Below are 22883 nucleotides of genomic sequence, written 5' to 3'. Positions count from 1 at the left end.
TTTCAGGCAATCGAAACACAATAAAGCAGAGCATGAAACACAGGCTAGAATGGTAGGATTGTTCTGTATGATCCAGATGAGGTTGAAAAGTATTTATTGTGGGGGGGGGAATGAATGTTGCTTGCTTAATTAATAAAACATTAAATTTTAACCACACTGAATTATGCAATATTTAAGGGAAATATGAATATTTGATGGTATGGAAGTTGCAGGAACTTCATAAAAATAGAGTTCAAACATTGACAGTCTCTGCGGCAAAGTTATGTTGACTTTATTTTAGGTCAGTTTTCATTTTTCATATGAAAAATTGCTTACTTAAGAAAACAGTAATATGCCTGCTGGCACAGGACCACCTAAGCCCACAGCGGCCAACCAGATAGATGCCTATGAGAAGCCCACCAGCTTCCTGCTATTGTTCCCTGGAAACTGGTATTCAGAGTCAGACAGCCTCTGATCCAGGAGGTATTATCTAGCCATAATTACTACCGGTAGTAGCTGCTGGAGGCTTCCCCATCCATGAATTTGTCCAATCTCTTTGAAAGTCACCTAAGTCTATGACCACTTCCCCATTATGCATTGCATGATTAACAACTTTCTTTGGTCTGTCCTGAACCTTCCTCACATTCGGCTTCATTGGATGAACCCATGCTATAGCATTATGAGAAGAGAGACAAGAAACATTTCTCTTTATCCACATTTTATAAACCACACATCTCTCCATACTCACCCTTTTGTCTAAACAAATCCTAAAAGTTGTTGCATAATCTTTTCTTTTGACTTGTGGTCATTCTGGTCTTTTCCACACCTTTTCTATTTCTGTAATTTCTCTTTTGAGATAGTTACCAGAACTATACACAATATTTGCCAAGTACTTAGTATTCCACTCTCAGCACTCCTTGGCTTATATCTCAACTAGCCTCTCCTGTCAGTCTGCCTGCCTGCCAGCTGATCAGTCAAGTTTTGATGCTTCTCAGACTTCCAGCCAACTAGCCCACTCCATTTCCTCCCCACCTCCTTTACTTTTCTAACTAACTCGACATTTCATGGCTACTAAAATGCTCAGTGTTTATTGGGCAATTTCTGAGTTTCCTCCCCTAAGCCTGCTGATACCTCTCCTGTGTGCAAATGTCACCATTTTGGCCACATAAAGATTGGTACTCACCCCTGCACTTTGCAGACAGAATGAACTAATGTGACCTGCACAAAAATGCTACAGTAGTGTTCCTGTTAAGTGTTGCAGCCTGCCAGGTACTTTTCCAGTACACTCGGTTTCATTCCGCCCTCAAAAGTCAGTCAGCATTCCATAGCATCTGAGCATGCTCATTCTTGTGGGGCTATATTAGGAGCTCCCCCCCCCCCAATATTTCACCTTTTGTACTTCTGCAAGGTTTGGAACAGAAGAAGAGCCTGCTAGTTCTGCATTCAGCCCCCACATTGGGCAACCAGAAGTCTGAGTGCCAATAGAAAAAAATGAACTGAGCTATAATCATACTAAATACTATGATCTCCTGGACAATTTGGGGTCTAATACCAAAAGCACAAACTCTGCAACAGTCGCCGTAACACAGGGCTTTTCTAATGTATGCTCTTTCCATCCTGTTGCAAAGTTTCCTTTCTCCCTTTGCAAAATTTCAAAATATTTTACTTACAAATGTGACATTTTCAAACGATGGCTGTATTGTCTGTTCAAATAGCATCAGAATCTCTGGATCTAAACCTGCAATGTAATGAAGGGGGAGGAAAGACCCTGTTACCTTTTGTAGGAAAGCTAAGGAAAGAAACAGAATAAAGTGCAGTCCAAGTATTATCATTCCTGAAGTAAATAGATTCCAGGGCAACAATGACTATTGTTATATTTCCTTGGAATGGGGTTTTCCTTAGTGTTGTATGCTGACAAATGTATGTTGTGCTTGCTTTATGTAGCAAATGCTTTCTACTATTATATTAGACTTGCGGCCGTAAAGAACTATTAAATTATGGAGCCACATTCATGCCCCCAATGCTAAACCTGAGTCGGCTGAATTGCATTCCTCAAGGCCAATGACATGAACAAACACTGCAGTATTATGAAGAGCTACTCTCTCCCAATCCCAGTCCTTACATATGACTTGGGACCTTATCATATCACGCCACTTTAAGCAATACCACACTACTTTAAGCAGGGCCGTCTTAAGCATATCTGGCGCCCTGGCGCCGTGGTGCGAAGAACCCTCCGGCGCCTGCCCCGCCCTGCCCCGCCCCATTTTCCAGTGCAGCTGCCTGGCGGGCGCAGTGCAGGTATCTGGCGGGTGTAGCGCAGCTGCCGCAGGCACAGCAGCGCACAGCGTCCCCCTGGCAGCCCGGCGGCCTGGCGCCCTGCGCCACCCAGCCTTGCCGTAGGGCCGGCCCTGACTTCAAGCAGTCATGGCTTCCCCCAAATAATCTTGGGAAATGTAGTTTATTAAGGGTGCTGGAGGCAACCATTAAAACCACTCTGCAAATCGTAGCTCTGTGAAGGGAATAGGGGTCTAACAACTCTCAGAACCCTTAACTAACTACAGTTCCCAGGATTCTTTGGAGGAAGATATGGCTGTTTAAAGTGGTATACAACTCCTAATACAGATATGGTCTTACACTTAACTAAGTTTGCATATAGTTATAGTGTTGGAGCAATGATTCTTCAACATCAACTTTGTTGGATTGGTAATGCGATTCGGATGCCTGATTATCGTCTTCCAAAGCAACTACTCTATTCCCAATTTAAGAATGGAAAGCGAACAGTGGACAACAAAAGAGGTTTAAAGACGCTCTCAAGCCAAGAGCCAGGTGTAGTGGTTAAGAGTGGTAGATTCGTAATCTGGGGAACCAGGTTCGCATCTCCGCTCCTCCACATGCAGCTGCTGGGTGACCTTAGGCTAGTCACACTTCTTTGAAGTCTCTCAGCCCCACCCACCTCACAGGGTGTTTGTTGTGGGGGAGGAAGGGAAAGGAGAATGTTAGCCGCTTTGAGACTCCTTCGGGTAGTGATAAAGCGGGATATCAAATCCAAACTCCTCTTCTTCAAATCTTTAAAAAAATGCAGTGTGAGCATGGGAAATTGGGAAACACTGGCCTGCAAACAGTCCAATTGGAGAAGAGCCTTTACCAAAGGTGTCTTGGACTTTGAAGAAGCACGAACTCAGGACAAAAGGGAGAAACGAGGTAAGAGGAAGGCATGCTTGGCAAACCCTCACCATGATCAACTCCTGCCAGAAACCTCTGTCTCCACTGTGGAAGGACGTGTGGATCCAGAATTGGCCTCCACAGTCACTTCCAGACACACTGTTAAGACCGTGTTCATGGAAGACAATCTTACTCGGCTATGAGTGATCGCCAGAGAAGAAGAAAAGAGTCATAGTGCAGTTCAGAAATCTAACTCTTCCCTATGCCATAAACCCAAAAAGTGTTTAAGGCACACTTTTTCTCTCTTTCTTGGGTTTTTTTTTTATAACTATTTATTAAATTTTCCAATTAAACACATTTAAAACAATATACAAAACAAACAAACAAACAAACATTCAAAATACATACATCACTCTTTTAACAATTCTCATTACTCATTACAAAATACTCCGCCGAGTTTGACTTCCCTCCCTCCCCTCAATAGGTTTTCTAATCCGCTCTTATCTCGCAGTTCCTTTATATCTAGTCTTTAAAGTCAATTCGTAGGATTTATTTCAAGCCTGCAAGTGTCTTTAAACCTCTACAATTCTTTTCCATATAATCCACAAATTTACTCCAATCCCTTAGAAACCTTGTCTCCCTCTGGTTTCGAATCCTGCTAGTCAGTCTCGCTAATTCTGCATATTCAATCATCTTTGTCTGCCAGTCTCCGATTGTCGGTAAGTCCTGGGTCTTCCATTTTTGGGCCAATAATGTCCTTGCCGCGGTTGTCGCATACAAAAATAAGGTATTATCCTCCTTGGTTATCTCTTGACCTATCATTCCTAACAAAAAGGCTTCCGGTCTCTTGGGAAAGGTATACTTTTTCAGTTCATTATATATCATTTCCCAATAGCCTTTAACCTTTTCACATTTCCACCACATATGATAAAAGTCCCCTTCCTTTTCATTGCATTTCCAGCACATTCTATTACTCATTCTATACATTTTTGCTAATTTCACCGGGGTTAAATGCCATCTATACATCATCTTCCAAACATTCTCTTTCAAAGCAGTACATGCTGTGAATTTTATTGTTTGGTTCCATAGTTTCAACCACGCATCGTATTCAATATTATGCCCAAAATCCTTAGCCCATTTTATCATTACCTCTTTCGTCAATTCATCTTTAGTATACCATTCTAACAGCAAATTGTACATTTTGGACAACAGTTTTATTCTGCCCCCTAGCAACTCTATTTGGAATTTGGACCTTCTCTCCTCAAAACCAGTTTTTTTGTCTTTTACAAATATATCATTGATTTGATGATATTGCAGCCAGCTCGTCAGGTATACTTTAACCTCTTCATACGGTTTTACTTGCCAGCCTTGTTCTGATTGTCTTAAAAATTCTTCATATGTTGGTCTCTCCCCTTCCATATTCACTTTCTTCACTATGATTACATCCATTGGTGAAATCCACCATGGAGTCTTAGTCTCTAACAAGGCTTTGTTTCTTTCCCATACTTCAAATAACGACCTTCTTATCACATGATTTGTAAATCCTTTATGGGTTTTTTTTCTTATCGTACCATAGATATGAATGCCAGCCCGCTCTGTTGTCGAATCCTTCTAAATCCAACAAGTCCGTATTCTCCAATGTTATCCAATCTTTTATCCAACAGAGACATGACGCTTCAAAGTATAATTTCAAGTCTGGCATGGAGAATCCACCTCTTTCTGTCTTATCTACCAATATTTTATATTTTATTCTTGGTTTCTTCCCCTGCCAGACAAATCTTTGTAAATCTTTTTGCCACTCTTTGAATTGTCTCGTCCCCTTTATAATAGGTATTGTTTGAAACAAGAATAACATTTTGGGTAATACGTTCATCTTTATTGCTGCTATTCTACCAAGGAACGACAACTTCTTCCTATTCCATATTTCTAAATCCTTCTTTATTTCTTTCCATACCAGTTCATAATTGTCATTAAACAGATTTATATTTTTTGTTGTCATCCATATTCCAAGGTACTGTACCTTTTTTTACAATTGCAATACCGTGTCTTTGCTGCAACTCTTCTTTCTCTTTCTTATCCAGGTTTTTTGTCATCATTTTCGTCTTTTGTTTATTCATTTTAAATCCCGCCAATTGTCCAAATTCTTCCTCTTTCTTGGGTTTTTAGCTCATTCTGTACTCTGCTGAAATCCTAACCTACCATGCAGGATTTTTGCTTCCAGGGGACCCTCAAGGTCCTTCCAATTCTATTTGGATGGGATTGGTTGCCAGTTGGTTACTTGGAACGGTAGCTTCAGTAGTAGCACAGAATCCATGCGTCTATTCCAGTGAACAGACAAATCAGGACCACCCCTCTGCTAATGACAACCATTCAGCTCCAAAAAGTAACCACACGATAGCATACCATACCGTATCAATATTGACTAAGTAGCACATCTGTTTAGGGCCACATGCTAAAAGAGATGGAAATTTGCAGCAATTTGGAGCTTGAGCTTTTGCAGGACTCCAACTCCCATCATCCCTGAACACTGGACATGCCAGGAAAGCCAGCCCCAGACAGCTTGGCCAGTGTTCAGGGATCTTTTAAGAGAATGCTGCTTTCTTTTGATATGGCCGTGTGCAGTGTCCTGTCAGACATGACTTTGTATACCACAGATAGCATTCTATATCCAAGACAGGAAAAGCTTCAGATAACAACAATTATTAAACTATTAGGTGTCCAAACCTAAGAAAATGAAGAGAGAATAATTAGCATTTATATAAGCAACGAAGAAGAGAAGGAGGGGGGGGGGGGATAAGCAGTGATTACAGCCAAAGGCCGGAAGAATAATGGGCAAAGGACACAGCTGCTACAGTTTAACAAGTCAGCAAAATAATAATATGGATGGGCTTTGGGGTCCAGATTGCTAATTACTTAAACTCCCATTTATGGAGCATGCTTAGCATCTGGCTGTCAGAAATATAAAGGAAGTTGTTGGGTACTGAATATGTCTGATAATCTGCTGGTTGGGAGCAACTGAGTTACAGCTGCGATTTTTAGAAAACCAGGGCCAAAGTTTCCAAAATAGGTGGTTGGGGGGTCTTGGGGGGGGTAGGAAAGAAGTACCATCTATTTATCGGATAAGCTAATGTCTCCAGTAAGGATGGGGGAGAAATTCAATTTGATTCACATTTTAAGCTGAACCTACCTAATTCGTATTCCTGAAACATGAACTGAAATGCAGCTATCCTTCAAAATGTGAACTTTTTCCAATTTTGCAATGCAACCCACCCAAAAATGTTCACAAAGGATGTGTACATTAGGGGAAAGTGTGCCTATTGATACATATATTAGTGAAGCTGACATATAAAAGTGTACTCTTCAGGAAAATTGTTTTCAGAGGAATGAACACTACAATGCTGCTGAAGTCTCATGACGGCTTTGAAACCAAGAACTGCAAATGTGTAAAAGCAAGTACCAGTTCAGAAATTACTTTTGAGTGAACAGATCCTGCTTTACCCTTTAAATGTACAATGCACGTTGTCCTGCTCAAACAAGAAGGAATTCTAAGTAGACATGCATAGGATTGCATTGTTTAAAATTTATTTATTTAAAAACAAATAAATGAGATGGGGGAATCTAGATTTGAGTAAGAACTGGAATTCATTCAAATATTGGAATTATTGGGTCACTATTGTGGTTGTGCTAAAAAAAAAAACCTATATGCCAGGATAATAAGTAATAAGAACCCACAGTTATGTCACCTTTAACACATACTTGTACATTCCATTACCACTGGCAGTTTTCCTGCTTTCCCTCTCTGTTTAATTTCATATTCTAGCAGCAGCAGCAGCAGCAGCAGCAGCAGCAGCAGCAGCAGCAGCAGCAGCAGCAGTTCCATAGCTGGTTGATTACTTGAATGGCGGCTTGTGCCAGAGAACTGGGAGCAGGGTGTTGGTTGCAGGAGGTGGGACTCATATTGGATCACCATGGATGCTCTGGCTGTACTTTCCAATACACTAATGCTAGCATTACCAGCTGCATCCTGTCAGAGAATTACTATTTTTTTTAATCAGCCAAGCAATCTGCCATGCTTTAAAAATACAATGTGTGTGAAATCAAGAGAGAAGAAAAATATAATCTCATGATGAGAACACTTCTTGGAAGAATCAGTGTTGATGCGCCGGTGAATTTCTCTGCCCCCTCCTTTGAAACACATGGCAAATGAAGCAAGGCTTAAAATGGATAGATTCATGACAGTGTGATCTCCAAATGGAAACCACAACCCCTCTACACACACAAAAGGAGAGAGAGAGGGGGGAGGGAGGGAGGGAGGGAGGGAGGGAGGGAGGGAGGGAGAGAGAGAGAAAGAGAAAGAGAAAGAGAGAGAGAGAGAGAGTTCTTCTTCTTCCGGCTCTTTTCACGTTTCTCCTCTGACCAACATGATTCTGTCAATTTGGAAGTGGGTGGAGGAATGAATCATGCATTCCAAATGGGCATTTCTCAAAACTACCAGCTAAAGCAGCCAGAGAGACCTATTTAGGAAGTAAAGCTACTTTCTTGCATCACATACACCAGGGGTAGGGATACTATGGCACTCCTGGTATTGTTGAATTCCTACCCCCATCATCTCCCATTTTGGCTGGGACTGGAATTGGAGTTACTGTAGTTATAGGAGAGGAATTCAATTCACTTTGCATTAAAATGCAAACTTTCAGAATGTGCACTTTCGGAAACAGTACACAAACCAAAGCGTTCTTCAAAATTCGCATTTCTCTGAATTTTGTAATGCAGTTCTCCAGCCAAATAATGGGGACAAAAATGCATATATAAAGTGTGCCTATAAATGCATACATTAGTGAAAATAATATACAAAATGCATTATATTAGGGAATCATAGAGTTGGAAAAGACCACAAGGGCCATCCAGTCCAACCCCCTGCCAAGCAGGAAACACCATCAAAGCATTCCTGAGGGATTTGTTGCTTTGCATAAATATGCATAGTAGGAAAAATGTGTAGTAAAATGCCAATAAATTTTCATAACTACTTTTTTCACACAAACACAAAAATCATAAGCTAATGTGGAAAACAAAGCTTAAATGTATGGTATAGAGCAGGCTTCCTCAAACTCGGCCCTCCAGATGTTTTTGGCCTACAACTCCCATGATCCCTAGCTAGCAGGACCAGTGGTCAGGGATGGTGGGAATTGTAGTCTCAAAACATCTGGAGGGCCAAGTTTGAGGAAGCCTGGTATACAGCCACTCTCTCACCCTAAGCTACTTCAAAGATTAGATTGATGTACACTGCTACGTAGGGACGCGGGTGGCGCTGCAGGTTAAACCACAGAGCCTAGGGCTTGCCGATCAGAAGGTCGGCAGTTTGAATCCCCGCGATGGGGTGAGCTCCCGTTGCTCGGTCCCTACTCCTGCCAACCTAGCAGTTCAAAAGCACGTCAAAGTGCAAGTAGATAAATAGGTACTGCTCTGGCAGGAAGGTAAACGGCGTTTCCGTGTGCTGCTCTGGTTCACCAGAAGCAGCTTAGTCATGCTCGCCACATGACCCAGAAGCTGTACGCCGACTCCCTCGGCCAATAAAGCGAGATGAGCGCAGCAACCCCAGAGTCATCCACGACTGGACCTAATGGTCAGGGGTCCCCTTTAACCCCTTTACCTTACGCTGCTACAAGTTCATTAGAGGAAGAGTGAAATTTAGAGAATAAGCGGGGAGGAAGAGAAGGAGAATTCTAGTGGACCATAGTTGAAATGGCTTCTGTTGGCCAATAATGTTGAGAGAAAAAGTGCCCCTCTTCAATGACATGCCTAACTCTAGATTAAAAGACAGCGTTCTCCAGAGGACAAAAAATGTGGCTTGTCCTTACTCAGATTCTAATAAACAACAACAGAAGAGTAAGAATAGTTTTCATCTATTGATAAATCTTAGAAAATGCAGCAGAATAAACCAACATTCACACTCACACTGAGTTCCAAGTACATAAGACTTGCTGCCACCTCAGACCAACAGCATTTCATATTATGCACACAAGGGCAATGTAAGCTGGAAAGCCAATTTTTTACTGGGTCTAAAAAAGATATCTGCATATAAAGCATAATAAAATCAAGACCTATAATCATCCAAAGATTTAGAGAAGTTAAGGGGATTAGGAAAAGCAGACTGCTACCAAAATTGGGGGGAAGACCCCTCTTTTTATCTGCATCTAGCACATTTATCTTCATTTCAAGCTTTGCTTTTTTTAAGTCTAAAAATACAGAGAACACATCTGCCAGTCCTTGAAAGGAAACAGAATTATGAGCAGTAAATAGAGTGAAGATCCAGGATATAAAAAGAACAAATGATGCAAAGTGGATTGCAGTTCACTAGAGCAAATGTACCTCCTGCAAAAATATCCCCATTTTCCTCTCCCATATCCTCTGTACTGCCACCATTCGCACATTCATTCAATAGACATGTGAGGTTAAAATTCATTTACTTATCAACTCTATATACATCACTTCATATTTTCTTGCGCTGTATGGCATTCACCATTTTGTGCCCATTTGCCCATTTTGGAGAACTGTTCCTAGCTCTTTTGGATTTCCAGTACTTTGAATAATCCACAAACAAGGCCCCCTCACCACTCATCCTTGACGCCGAGTTTAAAAGTCCTGGTCTCAGGGAGCCCACGTATTTCTCCCCTCCACTGTGAGATCTGCCCATTTATTCCTTAAAGAAAATGAATATGGATTACTCTTGATTTTTAAGAATCATTTTTTATTATTATTCTCATAAGGAGAAAGTGAGCAGTTCATTTTATGTAATGCGTTACAGCCAGAAGAGGGATAAAGTGTTTCAGTGTATATAAATATAAAGCACCACAATATTTATCCTGTTACTTATATGGCTTTAAATCTGCTCTCTTTATCTCCTCCCCAAAGAGCAGAAATATGTGCAGAAGAGTATGTGCAGAAATAAAATTATGAAACGTGAAGTTATCCTTAGTTTCAACATCAGCATGATGTCAAGTTTCTTACTTATTTCTTCCCAGGGACCTCTCGCAATAATTAAGCAAATCAACTGTATTGTAAATCAGTCATTCATTTGTCTGAAAATCATGTAAGAAAAACTGGAAGAAAAAAATTAACCTCTGTTTTAAGAAAGGGCACATTTATTTGCAAGCTGGATTCAGTTCAGTCTTTTAAAATTATGTGACTTGGGTAAAGTTCAGGATAAGAAGCTTGTAGTTTTGACTTATATGCAAATGTATCCTACAGCAACACACACCCATGACTAGCTGCAATTATTTACTATAGTAGATTATATAAGATATTTGCCATTACCCAGAGAAGTGAACAACCAACTCTGTGTCCTGTTCTAGCAGGGTACTAGGCAAGGGGATGTCTGAAGCAATTATCATCATAATCATCATCATCCAGATAATTGCATGTACCAGCTGGGGCAACAAGTCGCCAGGTACTGGTATCGAGAGCAGTTAGGACAAGCATGGGGAATTTTTTTGAGTCTGGGGACCATATTTCCTTCGGGCAACCATCTGGGGGCCACATGCCAGTAGTGAGCAGGGCCAAAGGCAAAATGGGCAGAACAAAAAATGTGAATCTTACCTTTGTATAGCAGAGTGTTTTACACACACACCCACCCACACACACACACACACACACACGAGTTCAGGCAACTCATTTACAGTTGTACCTTGGTTTTTGAACAGCTTAGTTCTCAAACGTTTTGTCTCCCGAATGCTGCAAACTCGGAAGTGACTGTTCCGGTTTGCAAACTATTTTTGGAAGCCAAACTTCCGATGGTGCTTCCACGGCTTCCGATTGGCTGCAGGAGCTTCCCGAAGCCAATCAGAAGCCGTGCTTTGGTTTTTGAACATTTTGGAAGACGAAGAGACTTCCGGAATGGATTTCGTTCAATTTCCAAGGTACGACCGCAGTTCAAGACACTGGATTCAGAGTCTTGGGAATGCACACACAAACACTGTAGACAATTCCTCTTCTCAGGGATGACAACTTGAATAAAATACTGGGGGGCCCTATATAGTCAGTCTCATGATGTGGCACAGGTTGTGGACTCTCCTTCCTTGATGGTTTTTAAGCAGAGGTTTGATGGCCATCTGTCATGAATGCTTTAGCTGAGATTCCTGCATTGCGGGGGGTTGGACTAGATCAGGCATCCCCAAACTTCGGCCCTCCAGATGTTTTGGACTACCATTCCCATCTTCCCCGACCACTGGTCCTGTTAACTAGGGATCATGGGAGTTGTAGGCCAAAACATCTGGAGGGCCGCAGTTTGGGGATGCCTGGACTAGATGAACCTTGGGGTCCCTTCCAACTCTACAATTCTATGATCCCCTCTGGCCAAGCGGAGTTTATATACTCAAGATAAGGTCACATACAAATAATTTTCCTCTTAAACCACTTTAACCGCCATCATTATTTAGCACGTGGTCATAAGGGCAACTGTTTTGTACATAAAGGACCACCTTCAGTAGTTTGCTTCATTTATTTATACACAATATTTTACTATATAGTTGTAAAGAAGAGGGAAGTTCAGTTTGTGTTATTCAAGGCCACAGGGGGAAAGAAATTCCAGACAACCCTTAAAGTTAGTGAAGCAATGTCCTGTGCTACAACTGGCAATATTCATTACTTTGCATTTCTTTGTCTGAGGGGCGGGAAACAACCGCCACCATCCTTTCAAAGCCCTAATGTTCTTTCTGTGTTTTTGAAATCGGTGGCATTTTTCAGATCCTGCCTAGCTGAGAGGAAATCTGAGCACATTTCTTTTTATGATGATGATTATTATTCCGCACAAGGACTGATGGCTCCTAACCTCTTGGTCTCTCTTTACTCTGCCTTCTCTTTTATGTTACATTAGAGCACATGGTGCCATTAGACTTCAATTGAAAGAAATGAAAAATCAAAAGGGGGCACTTGCTTCAGGTAAAAGCTACAAAGACACCCAAAGCTTTTTGCAAATCTTAAGCAAACTCCATTCACCCTTGACAATGTTTAAATAAACAATCTTTATGACATCCTTTTTATTTGACTTTGCTTCAATAAATACCAAGACCTCCTGGGGCATTTCTGCTTCTGCAAAATACTGATAAGTCTCATCAGCATTTTTGTTTAAATGTACAGGATTTAGAAAGTAAAGGTTTAGTATTAAAACAAAATCCAAACAACAAAAAGGTGATTTACATTCCAACAAGCACTTCCTTTTCTTTTCTTTTTAAATATATATATATATTTCAAACTAAGATTTTCACATATTCCTGTATGGTTTAGAAAGTAGCCTTCGGCCTGCCTCATGGGAGAAGTCAGGGATTAATTGACACAACTTTACCGACACAGCAGCCTTGGGACTAGAGCAGTTTACAACAACAGTTTAAGAGAACAACCAAGGAAAACAGCTTCCAATTCAATCTGCAAATGGAATTGAGAGAGGAAGAATGCAATCATTGGTATTGGATTTTAGCCAGGGCATGAAAGGTTAACAACTCAAATGTTATAAGATGTTATTATTGCCAGGCCCAAGGCACAGCTGGTTAAGAACTTTATGAAATAACTACCTGAAAGGACATCACTACCAGTGCTGCCTTTCCTAAGTAACTGTTTTGGTCCTAGCTTAGGCTTCCCCACAAGCTGCAATTTCTAACACAGAGATTAATCTAGTGATCTAATGGCTGTGTATATTTATAGCCTATGTATGGCAGAGCAATTTCTTCTTTCATGTGGCTATGGATTGGAGAACTGATACAAAATCCCAAAGGGTCTTACACCACCATAGCTCAGTGGCAGAGCACAAATTTCCCACACAGAGCCCAGGGTTCAATTCCCAAGCTGCTTTTTACCACATCAAAACATGTATGCAAATGAGGTGCCGCAGAGCATTGTGGGGCAGCACATTCTGTGCTGTGCTCACTGTGACTTGAAGGAGTGTGGGCTGAAGTTAGCCCAGGTCCAGGTCCAGGTTTTTTCCAACGGAGGCAGCTTCGCTGCCGCTGCTGCCGTTTTGCTTCAGCCAAGCAGGCTGAGGCGGAGCACAGCAGGCAGCGTCCCTGCCTGTCCTCTCCAGCTGCCCTGCTTCCAGGGGGCAGCTGCCCCCCCTGCCTCATGCTGGGTACGCCCATGTTGGACAGTGTTCTCGAAGCTACCGGTACAAACATGAGTTTGACCAAGCTGCGGGAGGCAGTGCAAGACAGGAGTGCCTAGCGTGCTCTGGTCCATGGGTCACGAAGAGTCGGACACGACTAAATGACTAAACAACAAATGCCTCCGCATAGAACTAATATCTCACACTTACATGGGCTCCCTGTGTTCTCCTAGGCATGTAGACTTATCAAGTTTCAACAAATGCCTGGGAGCATCCAGAGCAGCAACAATTCATTAGGACCATTTTCATATAAGCTTCCTGTGAGTGCAGTCTAATTTCCAGCATCTTTTAAATCTAGGGATGCTTCTCAAATTCTCCTCCTTTGAATTTCTGTCCAGATTTTGGAATTCTGAATTATCTGGCCTCATTTCCATAGGCAAACTGATACATTAGGAACTCGCCATCATCTTGAATTTTATACAAAGTGCATAGTTTGCTACAGCTATCAGTTCCTTCACATCCCTTCCAATCCCTTCTACATTTCCAATGTTCATGAGACCACTGAAAAAATGCTGTGATTGTGATGCAATTATTGACCAATCATTCACAAACACTTCTATGCAGTTGGAAACCTCTCTCCTTAAAAAAAAAAATCAAGGTAAGCAAAGGTAAGCTTTTTTGTCAGGATGTATCAAGATCCTGTTGCAGAGTGTTTAACAACACTGGTAAAACACCACACACAAATAATTTTGATGAGACAGCGATTAACAACGTATTATTATTACTTTTCTGTTCTTTCAATGCACATATGTAGGACAGGGGGGAAATGTAAAGTAACTGCAAACTTTATCAAAGAGTGTGTGCGTTCCAGTTCTGAAATTAATTTCAGAAATTATCCTCATTAAACCAAAATTTAAAAGGAGTGCATGGATGCAGAACACAATGAACCAGAAAAACAATAAAGGAATGGAATATGGAAAATGTTTTTATTCCTAACTAGATAAAACATAAAAGACAAAGAGGAGTGAAGGGAAAAGGCTCAGGGCACTTCCAGACTGTTGCTATTTTCTAGTGGGATATACTGAAAAGTGGGATATGACTTTCATGATACTTCATCTATCTTACTTCATCTATCTGCTCCCACAAACAAACAGAATGCATGCTCAAAAAATAGCTTACATCGTCTAATCTCCCTGCAAACTCTGTGCAAACACAACAAGATGAGTACTTAAAGCAACTATATTAAAAGAAAGGAAAGCATACCATGTATGTCTGCAGCATCAATAATTCCTAGTTCAACAGGCGTTCCTGCTTTCAGAGTACATGTAGATGGGGTCTGATGGAGAACGCTTACTTCTCCAAAGGAGTCTCCTGGATGCAGTCGGCCAATGAGGACTTGTTTCATATGCTTCATCTGTTTTGAAACATGAACCCATACTGTGTTTCTTCAGCACATATTTAGGACTAGAAAATGCACAGCATACAATGTATATGATAAATCGCAAAAACTGTATGGGCTGATTGCCCTTGGTATGGTGCAAAATTCTGGCTGAGAAGCTAATGGAAGTGTTTGTCTGAAACTTTTAGGAACACATGGGGGCTTTTTATAACATTTGCAAAGTGCTTTAGGCTGTGTGCGCACATCTTATCCTAGAATCAATGGAGCCTTAGTACTCCCCACACCATCTAGATCTAAGTTTCTCCTCTCCCTGAAAAGCCCTTCTTGAGAAACTGGCTTCATTCTGAAAATAAATGCTCGATGCAGATTAATTCTGCATCACCCCGTAGTATCTCCTTTTGAAAACAGATGTAGGAAGTCCCAGCAATATGGTATTTGTATCCACATCCACCCAAGGACATTGTGGATGGGGGTCTAGCAAGACTTCAATCACCACTTCCTACTTTCTTCTTCCATTGGCTGGCGCATGTACAGGGAAGAAAAGGTATGGATAACTCAATCAAGGGGAGGTTTCCAAACTTGTCAAGCGACCACATTCATCACTTGTGAACAGCAGGACTTAGAATCAATGTAGACTGAAAGAAGCATGTTTACAGGTAGGTAGCCGTGTTGGTCTGAGTCGAAGCAAAATAAGAAAATTCCTTCAGTAGCACCTTAAAGACCAAGTTTATATTTTGGTATGAGCTTTCGTGTGCATGCACACTTCTTCAGATACACTAGAAACAGAAGTGTCAGACCCTATATATATACAGAGGGTGGTGGGTGGGAATGGGAGATGGGCTGATGGGAGTGGTAAACCTGTAGATGGGTGTTAATGGCTGCTGATGGCTGCAATTAGTCCTGGGCTGAGGTGCTAAAGAAAGCTTGATCATGCATAATGAGATAAGAATCCGATATCTCTATTCATCCCAGGTGCTTCCATGGTTTTAAGCTTGGTAATGATTTCCAATTCAGCAACTTCCCTGAATTGGAAATTGCTGAATTGGAAGTTGCTGAATTGGAAATCATTACCAAGCTTAAAACCATGGAAGCACCTGGGATGAATAGAGATATCGGATTCTTATCTCATTATGCATGATCAAGCTTTCTTTAGCACCTCAGCCCAGGACTAATTGCAGCCATCAGCAGCCATTAACACCCATCTACAGGTTTACCACTCCCATCAGCCCATCTCCCATTCCCACCCACCCCCACCACCCTCTGTATATATATAGGGTCTGACACTTCTGTTTCTAGTGTATCTGAAGAAGTGTGCATGCACACGAAAGCTCATACCAAAATATAAACTTAGTTGGTCTTTAAGGTGCTACTGAAGGAATTTTCTTATTTTGAAAGAAGCATGTTGAGGATGAGCATGAACGATTCTGGATCGAGAAGAATTACATTTTAGCAATGTAAACATAGCCATGGTTATCACTGGATCCCCAAAAATCTTTTGGGAAAGACCTGTTGTCCTGACTCATTTGATCTTCAATTTCATTATCATTTGAAACATTTAACTATATTCCTGTGAGAATATTCTCTCCCCAGATGACTCATTTCCTGTACAAATGATAGACACCAAGTTTGGGGGTGGTTGCATTTTATTGTCACCACAAATATAACATTTTTTAATACCTAGACAGAAAGTTACAGATATATAATGCAAAATATGCACAAAAATGTACAAAATGCACAAAAAAGTGCTGTCACAATTAAGCACTTATAAGTGCCAGGGACTTCAGCATAAGAATTAAGCACATCCTTAGCTCTCTCCCCTGAAATTACAGAGCTTCAATGGGTCATACCCAACACTGTTGGATTTTGGTATAATTTGGTTAGAGAATAAAAGGAAAATTCCCTGGATGTCTAGATCCAGGTTCAGGGCACGTACACTATGGTGACAGGGAACCAGCAGAGATTTAAAAACACAAAATATGTTCTTAAGAAATTGTGAATGTTTAGAAGCTAGGCTATTTTTTATTTGCAGCATGATTCCACACAATAACTGACATTCCCTGAGCAATGTGCCTTAAAAGTCATATTAAAATAACAATAATAAATCAAGCAAACAAAAAAAGCAATCACAAGGGGGGGGGGAGAAAAGATAGAAAAGGGGTTGGCAAACTAAGGCCCGGGGGCCAGATCCGACCCAATTGCCTTCTAAATTCGGGAATAAGTGTGATTTTACATCAGTAGAATGTGTCCTTTTATTTAAAATGCATCTCTGGGTTATTTGTGGGGCATAGGGATTTGTTCATTCCCCCCCCACAAAAAAATATAGTGTTATATCCCAAGGTCTGAAAAAGTTTGCTGACCCCTGAGATAGAACCACCAGCAACAAACAGTATGAGACAGGAGGAAAAAACAGTAAGATTATTTTTGTACTTTTGCAATAATAAAAGAAGAATTTAAAATGCCTGGAAAAAATGGAAACATCCTCATATGCATTGAAAGGATCATAGTGTGAGTGTACTGCATCAAGCCTTAGCAGAGAAAAGAGAAGAGTGGAGCTGTTGTAGTTTGCCTGGGTGCCTGTGTAAGTGAAGCTACTGCCCTCAAGTGCCGCTGACGATGCTGAACCAGTGTTGAGGTTAAGATTCAGCTGCCAGTCCAGTCAGCTTCTGTATGTGAAATTGAGGGTGGGTGGGTGGGTGAAACTTTGTCCTTTGTGTCAGGCAGCAAGATGACTTTGGCTCACTGACAGTAGCACTTTAGAGACCAACTTAGTTTGCCATAGGTATGAGCTTTCGTGTGCATGCACACTTCTTCAGATACACTGAAACAGAAGTCACCAGACCCTTATGTATAGTCAGAGGGTGGGGAGGGGTATTACTCAGAAGGGTGGTGGGAATGGGTGATTGGCTGATAGGAGTGGTAAACCTGTTGATGACTGTTAAAGACTGTTAATGACTGCAATTGGTCTTGTAGGAAAAAGCAAGGGGTGAGGTGCTAAAGAAAGCTTTATCATGTATAATGAGATAAGAATCCAATGTCCTTATTCAGACCAGGTCTCTCCATGGTTTTAAGCTTGGTTGTTGTTGTTGTTGTTGTTTAGTCGTTTAGTCGTGTCCGACTCTTTGTGACCCCATGGACCATAGCACGCCAGGCACTCCTGTCTTGCACTGCCTCCCGCAGGTTGCAATTCAGCAATTTGGCTCACTGAGTAAGTAATCCAACAAAAAACAAAACAAAAGGATTTCCAGAACTGATATTATGGATGAAAATGTAATTCCTCACCATTTTCCCCAAAGGTCGCTTCACAAGGGCCGGGATGATTTGGTAAGCATTGCAAATTCCAGACTTAATGAATCCAACATATTCACTTAATTCTCCTTCTTTCATAAGCACTGCAAGAAAAATAGCAAATATATATATATATATATATATATATATATATATATATATATATGGTTTTCTCCACCAACAATTTTTTTTGCTAAATGATATTTTGAATTATGCCAAATGAAGCAAACTTTATATGATATTTTGCCCTAAGGAGTGAATGCTGACCTCACAAACCTTAGATGTATCTGTTCCCAAGGTGAATCAAGGATGAGTGATGCAGGAAAGTTCTTTAGCACCCCCCCCCACCCCCACTATTATTTCTCTGCTATGGATGAAATCCATTCACATATTATTCTGTTTTTCTTGAAACTAAATACTTTCTGGAGGGCACACTCAAGATTACTTAACATATTTGTTTTCCCTTCAATATATTTACATAGCGATAACAGAAAGATAAAGAAAATGTTCTCTACACATTCTGCATTCAAGTCCAGTTTCAAATCTGCATGAGTGAATAGAACCCAGGATGGAAGTCTTTCCAGATTAACAGGGTAAGCCTATATATGTTTTCACCTGGATGTAAGTCCTCCTGTGTTCATTGGGGATTACTCCCAAGTAAATGCATAGGGTTGCAGATGAATGGGTCCTAATTATATTTGGTCCATTTATATATTAAAGCATGTTTTATGCTGCCTTTCGGGGTGGAGCCTTAAATTAGGCAGGGATGGCCAACAATACATAAAACACAAAACAAGTGTATCATGTATGCTCCCTAGACTTCTTTATTTAATCAAGTTTTATTATGCTCCAACCTGAAGACTACTGTTTCAAATTTGCCTGTTCTATCCAGTAATAATAATAATAATAATAATAATAATAATAATAATAATAATAATATACTATTTATACCCCACCCATTTCACTGGGTCTCCCCAGTCACTCTAGGCGGCTCGCAGCAGAATATTAAAAACAAGATAAAACATCAAACATTAAAAACTTCCCTAAACAGGGGCTGCCTTCAGATGACTTCTAAAAGTCAGATAGTTGTTTATTTCCTTGACATCTGATGGGAGGGCGTTCCACAGGGCGGGCGCCACTACTGAGAAGGCCTTTGGCCTGGTTCCCTGTAACCTCACTTCTTGCAATGAGGGAACCGCCAGAAGGCCCTTCGGCGCTGGATCTCAGTGTCCGGGCTGAACGAGTAGCATGCACTCACATACCTATATGCGCACAGGCTTCTGAATCATTCCACTTTGAATGAAATGGTATGCTAGATGTCAAGCAGTGACTGCAAGTTCCTACTCTACTGTTATAATCCATTCCATTATATTTACACCTGCGCAACAGAACTTGCCCCTTCCTTCCCCAAGGAAGATTTGGGGTGGGTAGGGCACATGCAGGGAGATGAGGGAGAAGTTCTGTTGCACAACTGTACATTCTTGCATCAACAGAATGATTGCACCCTTAAACCATACTTCTTTTTTTTCGCTCTGTACCTACCCTGAATAGCAGGGGGGGAAACAGGCAAGGGAAGCGAAGAAGGAAAAGGGAAAGCCAGGCTTTTGCAATTAGAAATTGAGTATATATGGCCTTCAGGAAAAGAACTATTGACATTGGCTCTTGCAAAAGAACCCTGACATTTTGCTACAATGAAAACAGTGACACAAACACCACATTGTCACTAGATCAGTACAAATGGAAACCAAGGGCAGGACATAAGGTAGGGAGACCGAACAGCTGGGAAGAAGGCAGACTCCATGGAATTGGCGTAGTGCAAAGTCACTGCAGACTTTTATTTGATGTGGGCATACAAGAGCAAAGCTCTATTGAAGTCAACGAAGCTATGAATCTGCCTGCTCGACACCAGCTGGAATGCTCAGCTTGAGTTGGCACCTAACATTTTTCCGTGGCTGGAAAAAAATAGCAATAATAAACGCAGATGCTTTCAAAGTGTAATGCTGCCATTATATGCTCCTTTGTGACAGCCTATTGATGCAAAGTGGCTGTGAACTGAGCACCACTCATCATTTAACCCAGATTTATGGATAACTTATAACAAAAATACTGGCTGTGCCATGAAGTCCAAGGTGACTCTAAGATTCAAACAGACTTCTTAAAAAGAAAGAATGCCATTAAAAAAAAGTAATAACAATTTTTATGTAACGCACCCCAACTCTCTCTGTAAAACAACACCATAAAACACAATTCAGTAATATAAGATGCCCAGCATGAAAAAGAATGTGTGTCATTTACACTTTCTTTATCTCTGCTTCAGGATAATACACAAAGCGGTCCTTATCCTCCCAAGTACTGCATGGTCTGAAACAAAATTTCTGTTCCTTCTGTCAAGCCATAAATAATGTTTAACATATCCAGGAATAAACACTGATGTCATCCTGAATTTGGAACTAGGAATGTGCAGTGGCTTGTGATAAATTATAAACTGGAGTGCTTGGAGAGATTCTGGGCTTGACCAAGATGAAGTGGGATCTGTACAAGGCACCCTGAATTGAAGTGGGGATCCCTCCTTCCCTTGTATCTCAGAGACTCAGATATAGAAAAGAGCTCCAGCCAAGTTTCTTCTAAAAGTGAAAGTAATGTCTCTAACATATAAAGGGCAAACTGGGCTAGAGGGTAGAGGTAAATACCAGGATGCAGACATGAAAAGGACAAAGCTCCACTGTAACTGAGAGGTCAAGCTTACAAACAGACGAGGTTCTTTTATCAGCCTTTCCAAACCCAGTGCCTTTTGGGAAGGTAAATTATCTACCCCAAAATTAAATGTGTGCCTTGTAAACAACTGCTGAGCAGCTTTATCTTCATTTCTGCAATTTTCAAACCAATTTCCCACCAAACACATGTGGAGATTAAGTGAGTTCCATTCTGAAACTGTTAGCAGCTGTCCTTGCAGGAAAATCACTGCAGATCTCTTTCTGAAATTTGGCCTCCTCAGAATGGATGAGCTTGCCTGCAAATGTCACCCAATTCTACCTTAAAAAGTTTAAAAGGTATAGACATTTCCTTTAAACAAAAAACAAGCAAACTTTAAAGGTGACTGGGACAAAAAGGGACACGGGTGGCTCTGTGGTCTAAACCACAGAGCCTAGGGCTTGTCGATCAGAAGGTCGGCGGTTCGAATCCCCGCGATGGGGTGAGCTCCTGTTGCTTGGTTCCTGCTCCTGCCAACCTAGCAGTTCAAAAGCACATCGAAGTGCAAGTAAATAGGTACCGCTCCGGCAGGAAGGTAAACAGCATTTCTGTGTGCTGCTCTGGTTCGCCAGAAGCGGCTTAGTCCTGCTGGCCACATGACCTGGAAGCTGCCTGTGGACAAACGCTGGCTCCCTCGGCCAATAACGCGAGATGAGCACCACAACACCAGAGTCGTCCGCGACTGGACCTAACGGTCAGGGGTCCCTTTACCTTTAGGACAAACACAAACAAAAAGGAAGAAAAGACCTGGACTGGTTTGCCTGCAATTTTGGCAAGCTTTATCCACTCTGGAGAGGTGAACTATGCCTCCAAAATCTCTTCCACTTTTGTCAAAAGGTTATGGCCATTTAGATAAAAAATTCCCAATAATATATTGGGGGGGGGAGTGAAGTCTCACCACCCCCATAGTGGCCTCTGTCTCAGACCCAAAGCTGATCAGGAAGCCTCCAAAGTGTTTTCTGAAGTGCTGGATCTAGGTGTGAACCAAACCTTGTGGCCAGTGCACCACGACTTATGATTCTGGCATGCTACCAGAGACATTTGTGAGCAAAATGAGCTGCTGCCTTAAGACAAATGCCTGATGCTCTTAAACAAAGGTGAAGGGAAATGTGGGGATATATAAGTCAATGGGTTTTCCCACCAGAAGAACTAATGAGCTGCACCACGGCGGAATTCCAACAGACAGCTTATCTGCAGGTTTAAATAAAACTTGTCATAAAATCTATTTCTTTCCCCCATAGACTCTATAACTTTTTGTTGCACAGCCCTGAAATGCCATGTAGCCAGGAAGAAGAACCTGGTTTTGAACAGCTAAATACATGGAACATTTTCATTAATAGCAACCCCTTTCACAGCTGCATAATTAACACCTTGAACAACAGAGGGAAAGGGCAAGAAAGTTAATTTTTGTAGGCATTCCTGTAGCCTGTTTCTGCAGCGGTGATGGGCTCACTTGGTTCTTTTATTCCTTGTTCTTCATTTTCTGTAGGCTCTAATCAGCACGTACCTTTGCAGCAGGTGTCTCATTGCTGAAGGTACCGTGCATGGGAGCAAAAACCCGTCAAAAGCGGAACACAAATCAGGGCAGGGTAGCTAAGAAAATAAAGCATGCAATAATTGGCTGGCATGGACATCCTTTAATGTTCTTTATCTTGTGTTATGCTATGGAATGCTCTCCCTAGGGATGCTCGCCTGGTGCCCATATGGTTGTGTCTTCACTACAAGTATAAGGGTTAATCCATTCTAGGCACAGGTCTGGGCTTTAAAGCTCCACGTCAAACTGGTTGTTTTTTTCCCCTGTCGCAAAACTTTCCCTGGGAAAACCTGCATTTTACCGCTGAATCATAACAAATGCCAACCAGTGGGTGGTTTTTTAATTCCATGTCTGGCAGCAATTGCCACGCGTTTGCTTTTTATCGCCTTCTATGTGCTGGTTTTTTTATATACTTGGCTTTTATGCTCGCTGGGTTTTTAAACCTATTGCAGATTTTTACTGTATCTTTGTTTTATCGTTACGTTTTATTTTTCTGTACTAGGCCCAAAGCATTTATTTCATGGGGTATCTTATGAGCATAATAATGAATAAATAAATGGAATTAGAATTCAGACTCGAAGATGCCAGATTTGACCTTGTTGGCAATTACCGCCAGGGAAGTTTGCAGTCCTGAACAAAAGTGGGGATTAACTTCAACTTCATTCAGAAAATGCACACACACG

The 22883-nt window shown here is 41.3% G+C and overlaps 1 protein-coding gene across 1 annotated transcript in view; it reads right to left on the bottom strand.

The window, feature by feature from the left end:
- CNBD1 (cyclic nucleotide binding domain containing 1) overlaps nt 1–22883 on the bottom strand; it is a 132646-nt gene that overhangs the window by 9871 nt on the left and 99892 nt on the right. The window contains exons 8-10 of the mRNA XM_035125618.3: nt 17910–18019; nt 14495–14645; nt 1650–1717 (exon numbers count right to left, since the gene is read on the bottom strand). Coding sequence (XP_034981509.3) covers nt 1650–1717; nt 14495–14645; nt 17910–18019 — 329 coding nt within the window. The remainder of the gene's footprint in view (nt 1–1649; nt 1718–14494; nt 14646–17909; nt 18020–22883) is intronic.

Source organism: Zootoca vivipara, chromosome 8 (assembly GCF_965207765.1).
Source record: "Zootoca vivipara chromosome 8, rZooViv2.hap1.1, whole genome shotgun sequence".
Taxonomy (NCBI): Eukaryota; Metazoa; Chordata; class Lepidosauria; order Squamata; family Lacertidae; genus Zootoca; species Zootoca vivipara.
The sequence above is the reverse complement of the archived record's forward strand: the minus strand, read 5'-3'. Positions and strand labels throughout refer to the sequence as shown.